General features: G+C 39.3%; 2 protein-coding genes across 3 annotated transcripts in view; both read left to right on the forward strand.

Moving 5' to 3' along the window:
* The window catches only part of LOC112454176 (zwei Ig domain protein zig-8), a 267,122-nt gene that overhangs the window by 53,508 nt on the left and 196,072 nt on the right, over positions 1 to 17,542 (forward strand). The window lies entirely within an intron of this gene.
* Positions 6,587 to 7,225, forward strand: LOC112454180 (protein roadkill-like). The gene has a single exon (XM_025015425.1). It carries the CDS (start codon positions 6,587 to 6,589, stop codon positions 7,223 to 7,225), a length of 639 nt encoding a protein of 212 aa, XP_024871193.1.

Consider the following 17,542-nt stretch of genomic DNA (forward strand, 5'->3'; position numbering starts at 1 on the left):
CTCGGATGGTGCACGCACGATGCGAGAGTGGTGACTCGATTAGTACGGAGACACCCAATGAGTGCATAGCTGGTCCCTCGAGAGTAGGAGCCAGTTATCGGGTATAGAAACGATTACGCCTCTTGACGGCCTTGACGCACGAGACTCGTTCCGTAGCCCCCAGTAGCCTTCTTCTTCTTCTTTAATTTTATGGCACCTAATCCTCCTCGGGATCACATAACGGCCAAGAACAAGTCGAAGATAATAAATACAGACTCGAAAGATTCAATCTAATCTCGGCGCTGATTGCATTAGCAATCTTAAAAAATTATTCAGGAAAAAACACGTCCGAATATGTCCACGGTCTCCACGAGATTTGCCCCTAGTAGCCGTGTCAAATTAAAATAGAAATAAATAGTAATAAGTTATTTCGTGAATGGATATCCATGTGTGTTAAACGTAGTGCACTGGCATTGCGTTTCAAGCATACCCGGCGCCGGGGCTCGATTCGCAACGGTGGCAAAAATCGCGTCCGCTTCTCCCACGTTACAAGGCCGGCCAACTTCGACACCCCGGCTAAAGTGATAGATAATCGCATGCTTCAATGAGCTTGGAACTCTTAAGAAGGGTCGTTCAGCGTCAACACGTGAGATTCGTGAGATAACTATAATATGTCTATAAACCTTTTATCCTTTCTGCCATAATTCACAAAAGGTAATAAGCGATTCACAAAGTGTAACAAATAATGTTCACATGATAATTTTAAATGCCATAATCTATATACTTTACACTAATCTACTTTAAAATAAATATTAACTCATTACGCGTCATTAATCCATTTATCATAACTTTCTCTTTTTCCTCATGTGTAAAATATATTATTCTTAAAATAGTTACTGTTGGTGACGTACAACAAATCTTTTGATATAACATACTGTTCTTCTCCATAAATTTCACTGATTTCTCATCCTTAGACTCAAATTCAACGGTCAAGTCTTCAAAACGTTTTACCCCTTTAAATACTACTGTGGATGATTGTAAATTCATACGTACAGTTTTATTTATTAGATCGTGAAAAACTTAAACTCAAGATTTTATAATTCTCTAATGATTCGATAATATTCCAACAACTTTCGCAGATAAAAAAATTATTTTATATACATTTTACATTAGTGATATATATTAACATTATTTAGACCTTGATAAAAATATGTACACGGAAAGAACGATTTTGCTAAAGTAGGTATCTAAAAACAAAACAAGTACCTTCCGTCGCCAGTAAATAATTCAAAACAACAGTCGTTTTGGTTCGACCCAACTGGCCAAATTATTATTATATGTAAAAATATTAATTTAGCCAGTTGGGTCGAACCAAAACGACTGTAGGTATCTAAAAATTTAGCTAGATACAGATCTAAAAATAATTTTGTTGCACCATCAAAATAATTATAGTAAGTCGCTAAAATATAATAATGCTGTAAAAAATTTTGACATTTTAACAATCAGTTTAGGTGTTCTACATAATTATTTTGATAATCCAACAAAATTACTTTTAGATCTGTATTCAGCTAAATTTTTAGACACTTCAGCAAAACCATTCTTTCCGTGTGCTGCATATATACGGTTTTTTAAATAAAAATATGAATTATATCAATTTCTTCCTTGTTATGCAGCATCGAGAATGCAGCAGCGCAGTGCTGCTTGTTAACCCTAGGTATACACAGTGAAGTCTCCAAGACCCCAGCTCAACTTCCTTTTTTTCGCGTTTCTGCACTTTTGTCCCCTATATTCTTTTCTTTTTACTCGTATATCTTGAAACTCTTAGGAGTGGGTTCGGTGAACAACAAGGATAAATGATGCATTATGCGCATCATGCGTGAAACGGAACGCATCGATTTAATTCTATCGACTTTTATATATTATGGGCCTATTCATGGATCGATTCTCAATCGATTAAAAAAATAAATAAATAAATTGAATTTTTGCTGAAGTTACGATAACAAATGTGGATGGGATCTCAGAGACCTCACAGAATTACACTCTTAAGCATGTACCGCGTAGTATCTCCAAATTCGAGGTACTAATTTCTAAATAGAAATGACATTTCAAGTTACATACTGCTAGGAGATACTTTTCCCGGTACAGTATAGCACAAGGTACGGAATACACACGAGGTACTGATAAAGAAGGAGGTACCGATTGGAAGCACCGCACTTATAAATTCACGGTACAATTTTTTAGGAGGTACAGTTTTTAGGGGGCTTCCCGTATGTACCCCGTACATACATACCTCGTACGTGCATATGTACCTCGTACAAATGTACCTCCTACATACGTACCTCGTATACGAGGTACTCGGCGTCAACCATGCATGATCGCGACATTTGTTGAACAAAAAACATTCGCGAATAGCAGTGGCATAGCCACTAGGTGGCATCGACGCGGACGTTTCATATCGTTGCTCGAACAAAGGATTCTTACACCGTTTTATACGACTGTTTTATTATTTACGCAACTAACATAAATATGAATATATTCACAAGCAGTGACATTCGCGGAGTATTTCGCGGTGTGTGCCGGGAGTCACAGTGCGAATGCATGGAATACATTCGCAAATTAGACAGTGATACAGCAGCAGAATCGTTTATTTTGTGTATATAATGTGGTCATCCACCGACAAAACATGTATCCGTTATTTGATAAAAAACTGGAAGAAACAAGTAATGCAGGTATGTAAACTCTTAAGCATGTGTCGCCAAAAATTGTAGGTACGTAATGTACTTCCTGACTTCGAGGTACCATCTTCCCTTCTATTTTTGATGGTACTTATGTCCCTCGTAATTACGTAGGATTTTTATTTCAACGTGTATCTCCAATTTTTGGCGACACATGCTTAAGAGTACATTATGCGGTAAGCATGTATCGCCAAAAATTGAAAATACGTAACGTACTTCCTGACTTCGAGGTACCATCTTCCCTTCTATTTTTGATGGTAATTATGTCCCTCGTAATTACGTAGGGTTTTTATTTCAACGTATACCTCCAATTTTTGGCGACACATGCTTAAGAGTGTATTAAAATAATTTAGATAAATGATATTATTGTAGATTTCTATTTTTTAAGTTATCATTTGAGTTTTTGAAAACCACTTTTGCCATTGGTCATAAACTTGGGTCAAATTATATTATTTCGAGAAAATAAAATGTAATGATCGCAAGCTATCAGTCAGATTTAGATAAAAGCACAGAAAATCTGAACTGCTTCGTGTTCGCCAAATACTGGGAAAACGAGAAGACTGTGCAAGAAATCAAAACCAGCGCCGTAAAACGCGACGTCGTTTTCTCTCGAAAAAATATGCGGCGTCCCGTCGAACCAACGTCGAATTTTTTCGACAAAACCGTCTCGTAAAATTTTATTTCGCGCTCGTCACGATCAGAATAATTCGATCGGAATAATCGTACTTTGCACTTGTGAAAGTATAACGTGTTTGTGAAATTTAGAAGTGCCATGTAAGATCGATGGACTATCTAAGTGACAACATCACGAATATGGTTAGCCCCCAGGTTAGCCGTGTGAAACAATTTTTTAATTCGACCGCCAGCACCTCATCTACGAGAAATACGGGGTGCTGACAATTTCGATCGTTTTCTTCAGAGTTCCCGGCAGTTCTCACATAGTTCCGAGCATTTAAATACGTTTTGACAAGAGTTCCAGCTATTTACTATTTTTAAACAATTTTTTAATCTGACCGCCAGCACCTCATCTACGAGAAATACGGGGTGCTGACAATTCCGATCGTTTTCTTCAGAGTTCTTTGGAACTCTTGTCAAAACGTATTTAAATGCTCGGAACTATGTGAGAACTCCCGAGAACTTTGAAGAAAACGATCGGAATTGTCAGCACCCCGTATTTCTCGTAGATGTGGTGCTGGCGGTCGGATTAAAAAATTGTTTAAAAACAGTGAATAGCTGGAACTCTTGTCAAAACGTATTTAAATGCTCGGAACTATGTGAGAACTGCCGGGAACTCTGAAGAAAACGATCAGAATTGTCAGCACCCCGTATTTCTCGTAGATGAGGTGCTGGCGGTCAAATTAAAAAATTGTTTAAAAATAATTAAAGGCCGGAACTGTCGCTGACACCTATCAGGAACTGTAGAACTCTTCGAGAACTATAGAATCTCATGGTAAAAATCAATTTTTTTTGGAATTTGAGGTGCTCGCAATCAGATTAAAAATTTGTTTAAAAATACTTAATGACCGGAACTATTGCTAAATCTGATCAGGAACTGTAGAACTCTTCGAGAACTATAAAATATCATGTTCAAAATTAATTTTTTCGAAACATGAGGTGCTACGGAAAGTTAGCACCTCATATTTTCAAAATTCATTTTTTTTAACTAAATCAACGGAACTCTTTCTAAAAATTATCAGGAACTGTAGAACTATTGCGGGTGCAAATAGAACTGTTGATAAAACTTTCGATTTTTGAAAGTGAGGTGCCAACTTCACATAGACTATTTTCGTTTGGTCTAGGTCCTAGAAATATATAAAGAGAAAGGGAGGGTGGGTGTTAATTTGTGAAGTCGCACAATGGCCAGGTGTTTCTTTTATGGGAATAGAGAATATGTAAAAATTTGGGTACGTTCCTTAAAAACGCCCTTTAAGGCCCCTTGGGGCAAATAAAGTACCGATTCTAAATATAAATCTAAATGTAAATAATTTAATTTAATACAAATTTCAAATAAAAAAATTTTTTTTAATCAATACCGAAAAGACTGTAATTTGCCCAATTCCGATACTTTTGTTAGCTAGAAAACCGAAACAGAAACCGAAACCTTTATTCAGTATTGAATGGCATCTATTCGTATATCATTGAGCATTACCCGTACTATAGAACCGCGGATAAAAAAAGCTGGCAAAGTTCTGTACGGAATACATTGAGTCAAAAATTCATTAAAATAAAGAAAAAAAAGCTGGGGAAAGGTTTCTTCTGGAAGATACATCCAGACGATTTTTGAAAATGAGGTGCCAACTTTACAGTGACACACGCAGTATGCATATGTAAATAATTTAATTTAATAAAAATTTCAAGAAAATTTTAACAAAACGGAACCGGAAAAAAACTGTAAGTTGCGCATATATTATAAATATTGCCTTGAAAAGGATAGACTCGGAAATGGATAGATTCTACTAGAGCCTAAAAAATATTTTTGTAATTTATGTAAATAAAAGTGGTCAGCCACTTCCCTCCCCTCCTCATTACTCAGGACTACTAATTGTCAAAATACAAAATATATGTGAAAAATAGATCTATAATTTTAAATTAAAGTCCATTAATGCTTTGCACATAATTATTGATACAATTATTATCATAATTACGTATTAAAAGTAAATCATTAAATAAAAAGCTGATAATATGTAAATAATTTAATTTAATACAAATTTCAAATAAAAAAATTTTAATAAACCGGAACCGAAAAAACTGTAATTTGCGCAATATCGATACTTGTGTTAGCTAGAAACCGAAACAGAAACCGAAACCTTTATTAAGTATTTTAATGTACCGAAACCGAAATCGAACCGATATTTTCATCCGGTCCGGGTTTCTGCTTGAAAATGTTGAGAACAATTTTATAATCGCACAACGACGCGTGTAGATGTCACGCGCTCATCGCGTCTCAGAAACACCTGATTAAAATAAAGCAATAAAGAGCGAGCGATCGATGCTTGCTTCGTTAATGCACGATAACTTATAATTTTTTATATCACACAGGATTACGCCCACTCAGTGCTAGTGATATCAGAATGAGATTGCAGCTTCCCCGGTAACATGAATTGTGGGGATGAAATGAAGGTAGGCTGACTAGGGCTGCAGTCCATTTAATGCTACAGATGTTTTGAAGCATCGGACGAAAATCCCTGTCGTCGATCCGGAATTTTATGCAACACCCGAGAGCTCGCTACGCGACGCTATTTTTCTCCCGCCGCGTTATACGCGGATATGATTGGGTTTTTGCGTATAAGCTTTGCGTAAGTTATTTCGTGCAGGGAGTCACAAATGTTAAATGCAATATTCCAATTTGGTATCATTAATGCTAAAAAAAAACACATATAATGGAGAGCATTGCAGAGAGTCACTGCAAGTACTGAAAATCAGAACGCAGCCAGAGTAAAAGTAAGTCATGAAAGAGCCCATGCACAAAGATTGCCGTAAACGGACAATCCTTGTGCTTAAAGGTGCGATTTCATTGACGCTAGAAACCAGCGGCAGCGTCAAGAAAATGTAGTGGGGGAAGAAGTTCTGTTGAATTTTGCGGTACGCTAAAAAGTTGATACGGTCTGAACTTCTTCCCCCACTACATTTTCTTGACGCTGCCGCTGGTTTCTAGCGTCAATGAAATCGCACCTTTAGCCCAAAGGCTATTGTACAATAAGCTGCGATAATTTCGTCAAGCTGCGATAATTTTAACTTCATAAGATGTCGAGAAATTAACACAAGTGTGTAATCAGTGTGAAAAATGTCTGCTGGACCGTCGGTCACCCGCAGTATCGGCCCGTCGAACGCTACAAAAAGCCGCACGAAATCCCAAATACGAAAACCGTCGCATGAATGGACAATCGAAAACCCCAAGCTGCGAATCAAATACAAAATCAAAGCCTCCACCCCTCTTAGAAGGCGCCAACCAAAAAGCAAGGTGGCGCCCAGAACCGCACACCAAAAGCACAGAAGAAACCAAAAACTACCCATCGCCACCTCTCACTCCGACCTCGTGCAGGAAGTCACAAATGCCAAATGCAACACTCCAATCCGGTATCACCAATGCCAAAAAAGAAAAAACACATATAATGGAGAGCACTGATATAGAAACAACCCTCAAAAATAAGAATTGGGGGTGTCGAAATTTCGCCAGGAGAGACCCTCCTCCGGACCAGGTCAACGACCCGCCGCCAGACGAACTCACGATACTCTGCGAAGTCAAAGTCACACTGAACAATGCAACATCCAAGACACCACGTCGACACGAAGCACCGGAATGCAAACCCGATGTCCCTAAACGGCCCTTTAAAAATTCGAAATTTTCCGACGTGACGATCTCCGTCGATGGAAGGGAGACTCAGGCGCACAAGCGCACTCCCGCCGAACAAAACCGCGCCTTCCCGGCAATGCTCGAGACAAACATAACGGAAAAACGAACAAGCAACGTGAACATAAAAGACATGAATCACGAAACTATAGTACTATAGAACCGCGGATAAAAAAAGCTGGTAATGTTCTGTACGGAACACATTGAGTCAAAAATTCATTAAAATAAAGAAAAAAAAGTTGGGGAAAGGTTTCTTCTGGAAAAGATACATCCAGACGATTTTTGAAAATGAGGTGCCAACTTTACAGTGGCACACGCGGTATGCATATGTAAATAATTTAATTTAATAAAAATTTCAAGAAAATTTTAACAAAACGGAACCGGAAAAAACTGTAAGTTGCGCATATATTATAATCTATTGCGTTGAAAAGGATAGGATCGGAAATGGATGGATTCTAGAGCCTATCAATATGTACTTATTGGTCAATTGAGGTATTTTTTTTAACAACTTCATTTCAGCTCAGCGTGAATAATTGCAACTCGTGACTGTATTGTCGATGCGTTGTATTTCAAACAGGCTGCCACAAAAGATCAAGATGAGTGAGACGAAAAAAGAGCAGCTGTGAATAGAACCTCGAAATGGCGATTCTCTGCGCGTCACAAAATACGCGGCGTTCCTTTTTATCCGACGTGAGTCGATTTCAATGACCCTGAATCATTTATTAACAAGCATAATTGACGAAGAAATTTAATTTCGCAGGAAGATAAACATTAATTTAGAAAGTCTAATCAGCAAAACTATATTTTTCTTTTTTGCGAAGAGTCCTTAAATGAGTAAAATTAGATATATGTTCACACACACATCGCACAAAAAGAATTTTAATAAACCGGAACCGGAAAAACACTGATTTGCGTAATAAAACATTATACATAAAAAATAACTCACCGGCCGATGCGCAACAGCGGAGTTGTAAGTTGTAACCCTGCGTTGATCTGTAACATAAAAATATTTTTACATTAAAGTAGGTGTCCAAGATAATATTATCTAATTAACGAATATCATGTAATGGACGAATCAAAAGTTGCGCACTTGAGAAAGTGGCGGATATTCCGTCACAGGACTGACAGGACTGACAGGACAGCAAAGTAACAGATGAATAACAATTAAACTACTCACCCCACGGTTGCTCCGCCGTCGCCCGATGCCTCCCCAGGCCTCCTCCTCCTCTCCACGATTCACCAGGTCCTACTCCGTTGCAGCGTTGGTCCGTTGGCCGGTTGGCGCACTCACTACTCACTGACGACATTCACGAAAATCGACGATAAGATCGCGTCGCTTATGATCGCGCGATATTTTCGACACTTTGCACGACACTTCCGGCATTGGGTGCGTTCAGCCGATACTCCGCTAGCCTAGCAATCGTGAGCAGTCGCTCGTTTTCGCTCGTTTCTTCTCCTTTGACCCAATGGATTAAAAGGAGAGGAAACGAGCGACTGCTCACGATTGCTAGGCTAGCGGAGTATCGGCTGAACGCACCCATTAATCTCGCGACGCAACAGAAAAATTACGGCGGAGAAGCTGTATGATCCGTTCGACGCCACGTCCATCGGCCCGTGCCGCGATCTCCCGCAGGTAGACGAACGTGGCGTCGCGTCACTTCACTCGCGACGTTCACGAAAATCGACCGGTCGTCGCTTATGATCGCGCGACACTAAAGGCACGGCACTCCCGGCATTAATCTCGCGACGCGGCAACGGAAAAATTACGACGAAGAAGCTGCGAACGAAGCTGCATGATCCGCTCGATGCCCGTCGGCCCACGTCGGCCCCGGGCCCGTGCCGCGATGTCCATTGTCCCGCAGATAGACGATAACATGGAGACGACGTTCACGAGCGAAAATCGACGACATCGTCTCTTACTCTTATGATCGCGCGACACTAAAAAGGCATGGCACTTCCCGGTATTAATCTCACGACACGGACGCGGCGCGTACTTCATTACACTAGGCTGCGTTCGCTTTGATTGCTTTCGGCACGAAAGCGCCCAAAGCGCGAACGCAGCCTTAATTATACAGCGACGAAAGAATTACGGCGGAAGAACTATAGGTACGATCCGCTTGTCGCCCGTGACGTGACGGCCGTGACGATGACGTCCCACGTCCCGCAGCCCGCAAGTAGACCGGGTAGACGCGACAAGTGAATCTAATGGCGGAATTTAGCAAATCGCGCGCGCGGACCGCGGCCGTACGGCCAACTTCACTCGTCAAGAGCAATTGTCGCGACTGTCGCGAGGACGCTACTTGCTCCTCCTACACCTGTACTTTTTGCACTTTGAACAATAAATAACATCGAGGCCGGTATTCATAATCAGATCTTATTTCAAGATCGTCTTAAGTAATATCTTAAGATGCTAATACGGCTCTGTGATTGGTTAGTGACATCTTAAGATTGTACTTAAGATGGTCTTAAATATAAGAACCGATTATGAATACCGGCCCGAGATTACTTTTACGTGTTGCAATATAAGCGACGTAAGAGGAATAAATTGATGAATTAAAATCAAAGATCAAAGAGAAATATCCGCGGAACATGCCAACCGAAAATAATACGATCGCTACTTTATCAATTAGGCGATTCAAATTAGGTGATCAATTAGGTAATCAATTTTATCAATTCAAGGCGATTTTGGTTAACTGCAATTAAATTATCGACTTATAAAAACGTTGTGTCTATTTCTTACGATCGCCAAATTGTCAAACACGATTAAATATGAGGTTAAACGTACGTTAATAGGGACCGTGATCGCTAATTAAACACGTCGCGGCGTCATTCGATGTAGAGTCCGTTCGATCCCTTTATCCGTGTTCCGAAAACCGAAAACGATGGACGACGGTCACCGGTCAGTTTTCATTCTGAAGTCGAGCCGCAAGCGACACGACGCGAGACGGCGAGACGCGAATCAAGTTGACGGTTGGGAAAAGCGAAATTAACTGTCCAAAAGAACGTAATAGAAAGTCACTATTATCAAATGCGACATCCGTATCTAATTCCGCGAAGCACATGTATTAAGGCTCCTGGATGGTCACCGCGGCCATATTGAATTCTCACTATTGAGACGAGGAAAACACCCAATTTTGTCGTCCGTACCATTTTCAAATAAAGAGACATTTCAATAAAACATCACTATAGATCGTTTCAGAACACTTCCGAAATTGACCGAAAACTACCCTTTTCCCTCGACAATAAACAAACAGCCATAAAACAAAGCCTAAACATACGGGAAAAACAGCCGTTTAACGACTATCGAAAGGAGGTGAAAACGTTACTTCCGCATGCAAATCTTACTTTTCGGTCAATTTTACGATTTTCACGAATACGTTAAACGTTAGAGCACAAGCACAGAGCGAGTAATAAAGAAATAGCAAGGACGACAAAATAGGTTGTCAACATGTCACAAGACAGAATTCTCCATTAGAGAGAGTGAGAGGAGAGAGTGGCGGCGCCACCGTCAACGCAGAGTTCTCGGCTGACCATCCAGGAGCCTTAAGCCCGTGTCACACTACGTATCGCGGACACGGATCGGATTGAGATTGCGGATCGCGGATCGTAATCTAGCCAATCATAGACGAGGAACTCATCTGTGATTGGCTGACATCCGATTCGCGATCCGTAATCCCAATCCGATCCGTGTCCGCGATACGTAGTGTGACACGGGCTTTAAGCCCTGTCTCCACGATGCTAGAGAATCGCTTCGAGATCTCAGACGGAGGAAAAATTGACCAATCACATTTAAGCAATCGACCAATTGATCAATGCAATTGGTTAATTCTTTCTCCGCCCGAGATCTCGGAGCGATTTCTAGCATCGTGGACACAAGGCTTTAAATAAACATTCGATATATTAGGGCTATCACACAAACTTGCATAGGCTGCATAAGCATAGCATAAAACCGTCGCGCTGGACGGACCAATGAACATCTTATGTAAATCAATATGGCGACTTTATGCTGTATGCTCATTGGTCTTATCATAGATTAGAGATATAAGAATAAAGTGCGTAAGTCATATGCTAACACGTAAGAGGCTGCGATATAGGAATAGAAAAAGAACGCTGCATATAGGCCCTTTCTGTCTTTGTCTACACGCGCATAGCGAAACAAAGACAGAAGGGGTTCATGCGCAGCTTTATCTTTCTATTCCTATATCGCTTTTTCAGCTCGCTCGCGCACTCTATTCTTATATCTCTATGGGTCTTAAGCCCTTTGCACAATGCCAGGCAACAGGCAATAGGAACAGGAAATAACCAAAAAATCGTTAATTACAACCTAAAAGATTCGAATGCTATGATTGGTTGGCAACAGGCAATAGACACAGAATTTCCAACGTGACGGAAACTCTGTGTCTATTGCCTGTGTCACTGTTTATTCTGCATTTATACATGATTTCTGATTTCTATTCCCTGTTCCTATTGCCTGTTGCCTGGCATTGTGCAAGGGGCTTTATGCTAAGCTATGCATTTTGTGTGTGATGGCCTTGATTTCGGGTTCTTTAATTATCCGTTCCGAAAACGACGGAAATTCTATTCTGAAGCTGCGCGACACAACGCAAGACGCGAGTCAAGTTGACGGTTAAGAAAAGTGAGACCGATTATCTGAAAGAATGTATAATCGAATGCGATTTATACCTCGGATGTCGGAACGTAACCGATGGTCCAATGAGAAAAATTCGTTATCGAAAAAGAAATTCTCTCATTGGGCCATCCGACATAGGCGACATACGACTGATTGTATTAGAACCGGCCTTAAATGAACATTCGATGTATCACATTTTTCTGTAATCTGAATAATCGGACCTGGCGATTCGTACTTATATTACTCTGCGATATGCGATCCGCGAGCAACGACATCAGAAATCAGAACGGGCCGCGGGCGCCTTGGTAACATGAGCAGTGGGGATAGAGAGGGGTAGGCTTTATGCGATACGCATACCCGGCATACCGAACTAACCGACCGCGGCGTGGCGGCGACCGCGCACCGTGTGTATTCACCTTACCCCCACTCTATCCCCACTACTCATGTTTACCGCGACGCCCGTGACCTGTTCTGACGTCAGACGTGTCGTTACTCCCGCGCCCCGCGCCCCTCGCTCCAGTTCCCGTTCCCATATCGCGGAGTAAATACACGAGTCGCCGGGTCCGATTGTTTAGCTTGCGAAAAACTGTGATACATATATCGAAAGTTCATTTAATTCATGTGCTTCGAGGAATTTATACGGATACCGAGGTATATCGCATTCGATTACATTTTTTCGGATAATCCGTAGTTAATCAAAGTCGCGTAATCGCGTTCTCGAGACAGTTGCTCCGGGCGAGTGAAGTTGGCCGTGCGCGATTTACGAAATTCTCTCCGCCACCTTCGCTTCACTTGTCGTGTCTACCTGCGCGCGGGAATCGCGGGATGTCACGGTGCGGCGTCATGGCGTCATGGGCGTCAATCGGATCGTATAGTTTCGTTCATAGTTTCTTCGACCGCGACGTAATTCTTCTGTCGCCGTGTAACTAAGTTTCTTAGTACCGCGTCGCGAGATTAATACCGGGAGTGCCGTGTGCCTTTAGTGTCGCGCGATCATAAGAGGAGACGATATCGACGATATCGTCGATTTTCGCTCGTGAACGTCGTCGCGTTGTGAGTGAGTGCGACAATGGATCAAGGACCAACGGAGTAACGGAGGACGGGAGGCATCGGGCGACGGCGGAGCGACCGTGGGGTGAGTAGTTGTTAATTTTCTTATATATTATATTTTGCCGTCCTGTCAGTTCTGTGGTGGACTCCGCCACTTTCGTGGTTTTTAACTACGGTGCAATTTCGGGTCGAGTCTGATCTCCGGCGTATGCGAGATATTACGTCGCGAACGTCGCGTTTCTCTCTTATTCGCACGGTCGCAGTATTATTTGCACAATTTTTCGCGGATGAATTATGCGAACTAGTTAACACGGAAATATCCAGCCGCTTATTGCGGCGCCGGCGGCCGCGATTGTTTTTTACATTTTAAAATCAGATATTTGTTAAAATAATGTTTTAAAAACGGGCAATAATTATTTACTTTGATAATTATTTACTGTCGATTATCTTGGACGTAGCTTTAATATAAAAATATTTCTTTTGTTACAGATCAACGCAGAATTACAACTCCGCTGTTGCGCATCGGCCGGTGAGTTATTTTTTGAGCAGAAGGGATAAATATATGTATATTAAGTTTATTTGTATGGTACAAATTAGTACAAATTCAGTCCTTTAAATTTCTGTATTTAATTTTCTTTTTTTCTTTTTTTTTCTTGTGGTCTTTCTAGCTTAATGCTAAGGGAGCACCGCCACGATTTTCTCCGAAATGGCACGGGATACAAAATTGTTATTAGTGGTACAAATTAGTACAAAATGGGTACTAAATATTCTGATAGGTCCGGTTTGATTCTGCCGATTTGGTCCTGCTAGCTTAGAAGAGGTTAAAAAACCACATAAAATGATAAATTTAACTTTAAATTCGTATATTCGCGACGTGGTAAAAATATTTTACGCATACATTACAATATTATTTCTGCGTCTGTGGTTTTGTATAGCAGCATTAATATAAGCTCGCTACGCATTTACATTTATTCTGATGAATGACCGCACGTGATCAATTAATTACTTAATCTTTTAATTTTTCTTGATTAATCCGGTTCGTAATATATCATATTTTAAGGTTACTCTGACTTTGAAATTAAATTTGAGACGAAATTACAAATTAATTACAAATAAATTTATCCATTTGTTTTTAAATTCATACTAGCGATATAATTTCGTACTAATGGCTTAAAAGTCCATCAGAATCACGTAACAAACATATTACTAAAAAACTAATAATTTTCTTCTGAATTTACTTTAGTTCATGGTACATAAAATTTAATCAGCGATTGATTATCCTGCCTGTGTATAATAATACGAATGCACGATCATCGCGATATGAAACGCGAAAGAGCATTACGCGCGAGCGGCTATTCATTGCCGGAATAATAAATTACACTTGCAAATGGCATTACTTTCGATTATTCGCTCTACCGCTTCCTCAAAACTTGATCAAATTAACAAGCGAACAAATTAACGTTCGCTGTCCACTAGCTGCTGCGTAAACGTTACGCGTTTGCAATCGTCGGCGTTTGCTGTATCTATAATAAAAATAGGGATGACGTGTCCCCTGATGGTAATCCGTGAATAATTTGCGGGAACAAATCGCGATAATGATTCCGCTTTCAAAACTGCAGCCGATAAATTAAACAAATGTGTCGGTCCCGTCGATCCGTCGATCATTTCGCATTGTACCCCCTCCCCCTCCGCGCGGTATTGATCACCATTCAATCCATACGGTATTTTCTCTTAATACGACTTTCCATCGTGAAATCCTCTACAGTTTGATAAACGACAACAACCATGGCCGACGAGAGATGATGTATCTCGAGGTCGTTCGGATCGCATATCGCTGCTCGTTAATAAAACGCAGCCTCTCAATTTTGCTTCGTAACGCCGCCGACAAACAAATCACGAAATACCATTATTTTCCGATATACAATCGCACGTCGCGGGTAATTAAATAATCATCTCTATCCGCTGGAAAATAAACGCCGATCTTATGACGTTATAATCTCACTTTTCTTTACTTTAATTTTCACCGATGTACATGAGGACGTACAATGGAAACTATTCTCTTCTTCCAAAATTGGAAGTTAAATACAAATTTACAATAATGTTGATAATTATGTGTGCTACATTGAAATTTTATATTAGAATATAACAGAATATAATTGCGACTCAGAGACATTATTAAAATTACAAAAATCATTATACGTTTAATGTAATTCGTTTGAGCAAAATAATTTATATTGTTGATTTATTTATAATTACAAATTTACAATTTATAATTGCATCTTGTGATGGTTACGGTTATTTTTTATGAATAATATAAAATTCACACGTTTAATATTTTGTATTATGTATCGATATATAAATGTATAGAAATTCTCATCTCAATTTGTTATACCATGGCTGTAATATTATGGGTTATAGTCTGAAACGCAAACGATAAATCGCACAAACGACTTCGATTTTTATATTCTGTTAGTATACATCAGTTCTCCAAGCGACTCCATTTTTACCCATGATAAAACGAAGGATTTGGTTCGACACATGTATATATAGCGAGTGAACGTAATTGATTGGCGACTCGAATGTTGCCGAATGAAAACGACTTTACATATCGCCGCGGCAGTCTCTCTTAATTGGCTTATTAGTCGTGAAAGTCATGACTGAGCTAAACGACGGAGGACTGTCCCCGGCAATGCTCCGATATAGTAGATTGAAAGTTTGATCGACGGTTCGGGGCTGTCGGAGCCATCGACGACGGATATATCTCGTCGATTCGTCGAACGGTCGTTAAAAAACGCGGTCACTTGTTCGATTCAGGTCTCGTTTTATTCTTCGGAATCGGCTCGGCGTAACACGCGAAGCGGCATTAACGCAGATTTGATTTCTATCGCGTCGCGCAGAAAAATTTCTGACTGCAATGCCATGCCGCCTCGCGCGAACGCTAAAATTTGCATGCCATGCGCTTAGCGCATGTTTTGATAAAATTCGTAGCCATCACGCTTAGAACAAATGCGGTGGATAATTATAGATCAGGTTCCAAGAACGGCTTAATTTTTTAATTATAGTAAAATATAAATTCAAAAATTGCTGAATTTTTCACAAAAAGTGCCTGTGTGCGACGACATTTCGAATTTCGCGATCGAATTTGTATTGGTTCCAGTCCATATTATTTTCTTGAGATCTATATTATAATCGAAATGATTTATATTAATCTTAGCAAAAGTCTCTTATATATAAATATAATTGAATATAAATTTCTTTCCTTTTTTTTGTTTTCTTGCTGGTATAATTCTAGAAAATATACAATTAAAAAGATTACTGAATGATTATTCTTCTTTATTTTATTTTTATAATAACATAACATGGAATTTTATATGAATATACAAAATAAAAAAAGGCTTTTTTCTGTATAGTATAGAAAATTAAATCTTTCAAATTTGCTTCAAGGAGAGAGTCAAAATTCAAAACAAGTTAATTAGCAATTCGAAGTTTTACCACTTTCTATAGTATACCCGCTCTGTTTTGGCATAACGACCTGTATAGGGTTTTACAATCAGCCCAATACTAGGCCAGTATTACTAATATCGGGCCGATTGTAAAACCCTGTATGGGGAGCCGTTGTGTACGAATTAACACGCGCTAAGTCTCATCAGTTCCATTGCCCTATTCCAACATAAAGCTATCAATGACCATATATAGAAAGATCTTCCGATGTCAATCGCGGTCATTAGAAGGAAATTTTGAAAGCATATAGATACGAGAGACGATGCAAAAATTTATTTATTACGGCAATATTTGAAAATTTCTACAGAAATTGAAATAGAACATCGACGTAGAAACAAGTCAGTATAGATAGAATATGATTATAAAGTGTAAAAACTAAAAAAGAGAAAGCATGATATTAGCTTAAAAGGGATATATCCCTATAAAAAAGTATCTGTAAAGGTACCTCCTTATAAAAATTAAAAAAAAAAAAAAAGGAAAATAGTTACATAAACTCAACAAAATCATTAGTCTGACATTTTTGGTATTTTTTTCTGCACATTATTTATTATACAAATTATGTGACTTTTCAAATGTAATAATAATTCTCATTTAGTATTTAATTTATTATATTATTTATTTTTTACGCGCAGAAATAATGAATAAAATAAAAATTTTTGAATGTACTTTCCAATATTTTTTTATCTCGTAAAATAATTACTTGCATAAATATCACATTTTTATAAAAAATTTAATCCTATTGTCCGATGGTAAATATTCATAACTCTATGTGTAAAAGCTGCTTACAATTTAATATTTTTTAATATTCCAAAGTTTATATAATTATTATACTTTATATCTATACACGCGCACGCACATCAACCTATCAAATATACTTAAAAAATTTATTCTATCATATTTGGCGCGAAGAGCTGCCAAGCGATTTGAATATTAACATTTAATAGTACCGAGTAAGTAAGTTCTGAATAATGGACGTATCTCGAATTATATCACGCCGTCTATACGAAGTTCTCATGAGATAGGAATAGGACACGATTAACAATTAAAAGTTTTATGCAGTTTCGCAGCAAATTTGTGACGCTGCAGCATACGATTGTGCGCGAATTAATGTCCGGTAATCGCGAACTTTGTCGCAATTTGTTCCACTCCAAATTTGGAAGCTGAATGCGTGAACCAGTTGAACGACGAATATTACAAGTAATTATGCGTACCGTGGAGATATTAAAACGATGTCCGGCGTCGTGTTTTCCGCGAGTGCGGCATCAAAACTTTCCAGAATGCGAATACGGTAATGTC

This window comes from Temnothorax curvispinosus, unplaced genomic scaffold (assembly GCF_003070985.1).
Source record: "Temnothorax curvispinosus isolate PA1 unplaced genomic scaffold, ASM307098v1 QBEX01004860.1, whole genome shotgun sequence".
NCBI lineage: Eukaryota > Metazoa > Arthropoda > Insecta > Hymenoptera > Formicidae > Temnothorax > Temnothorax curvispinosus.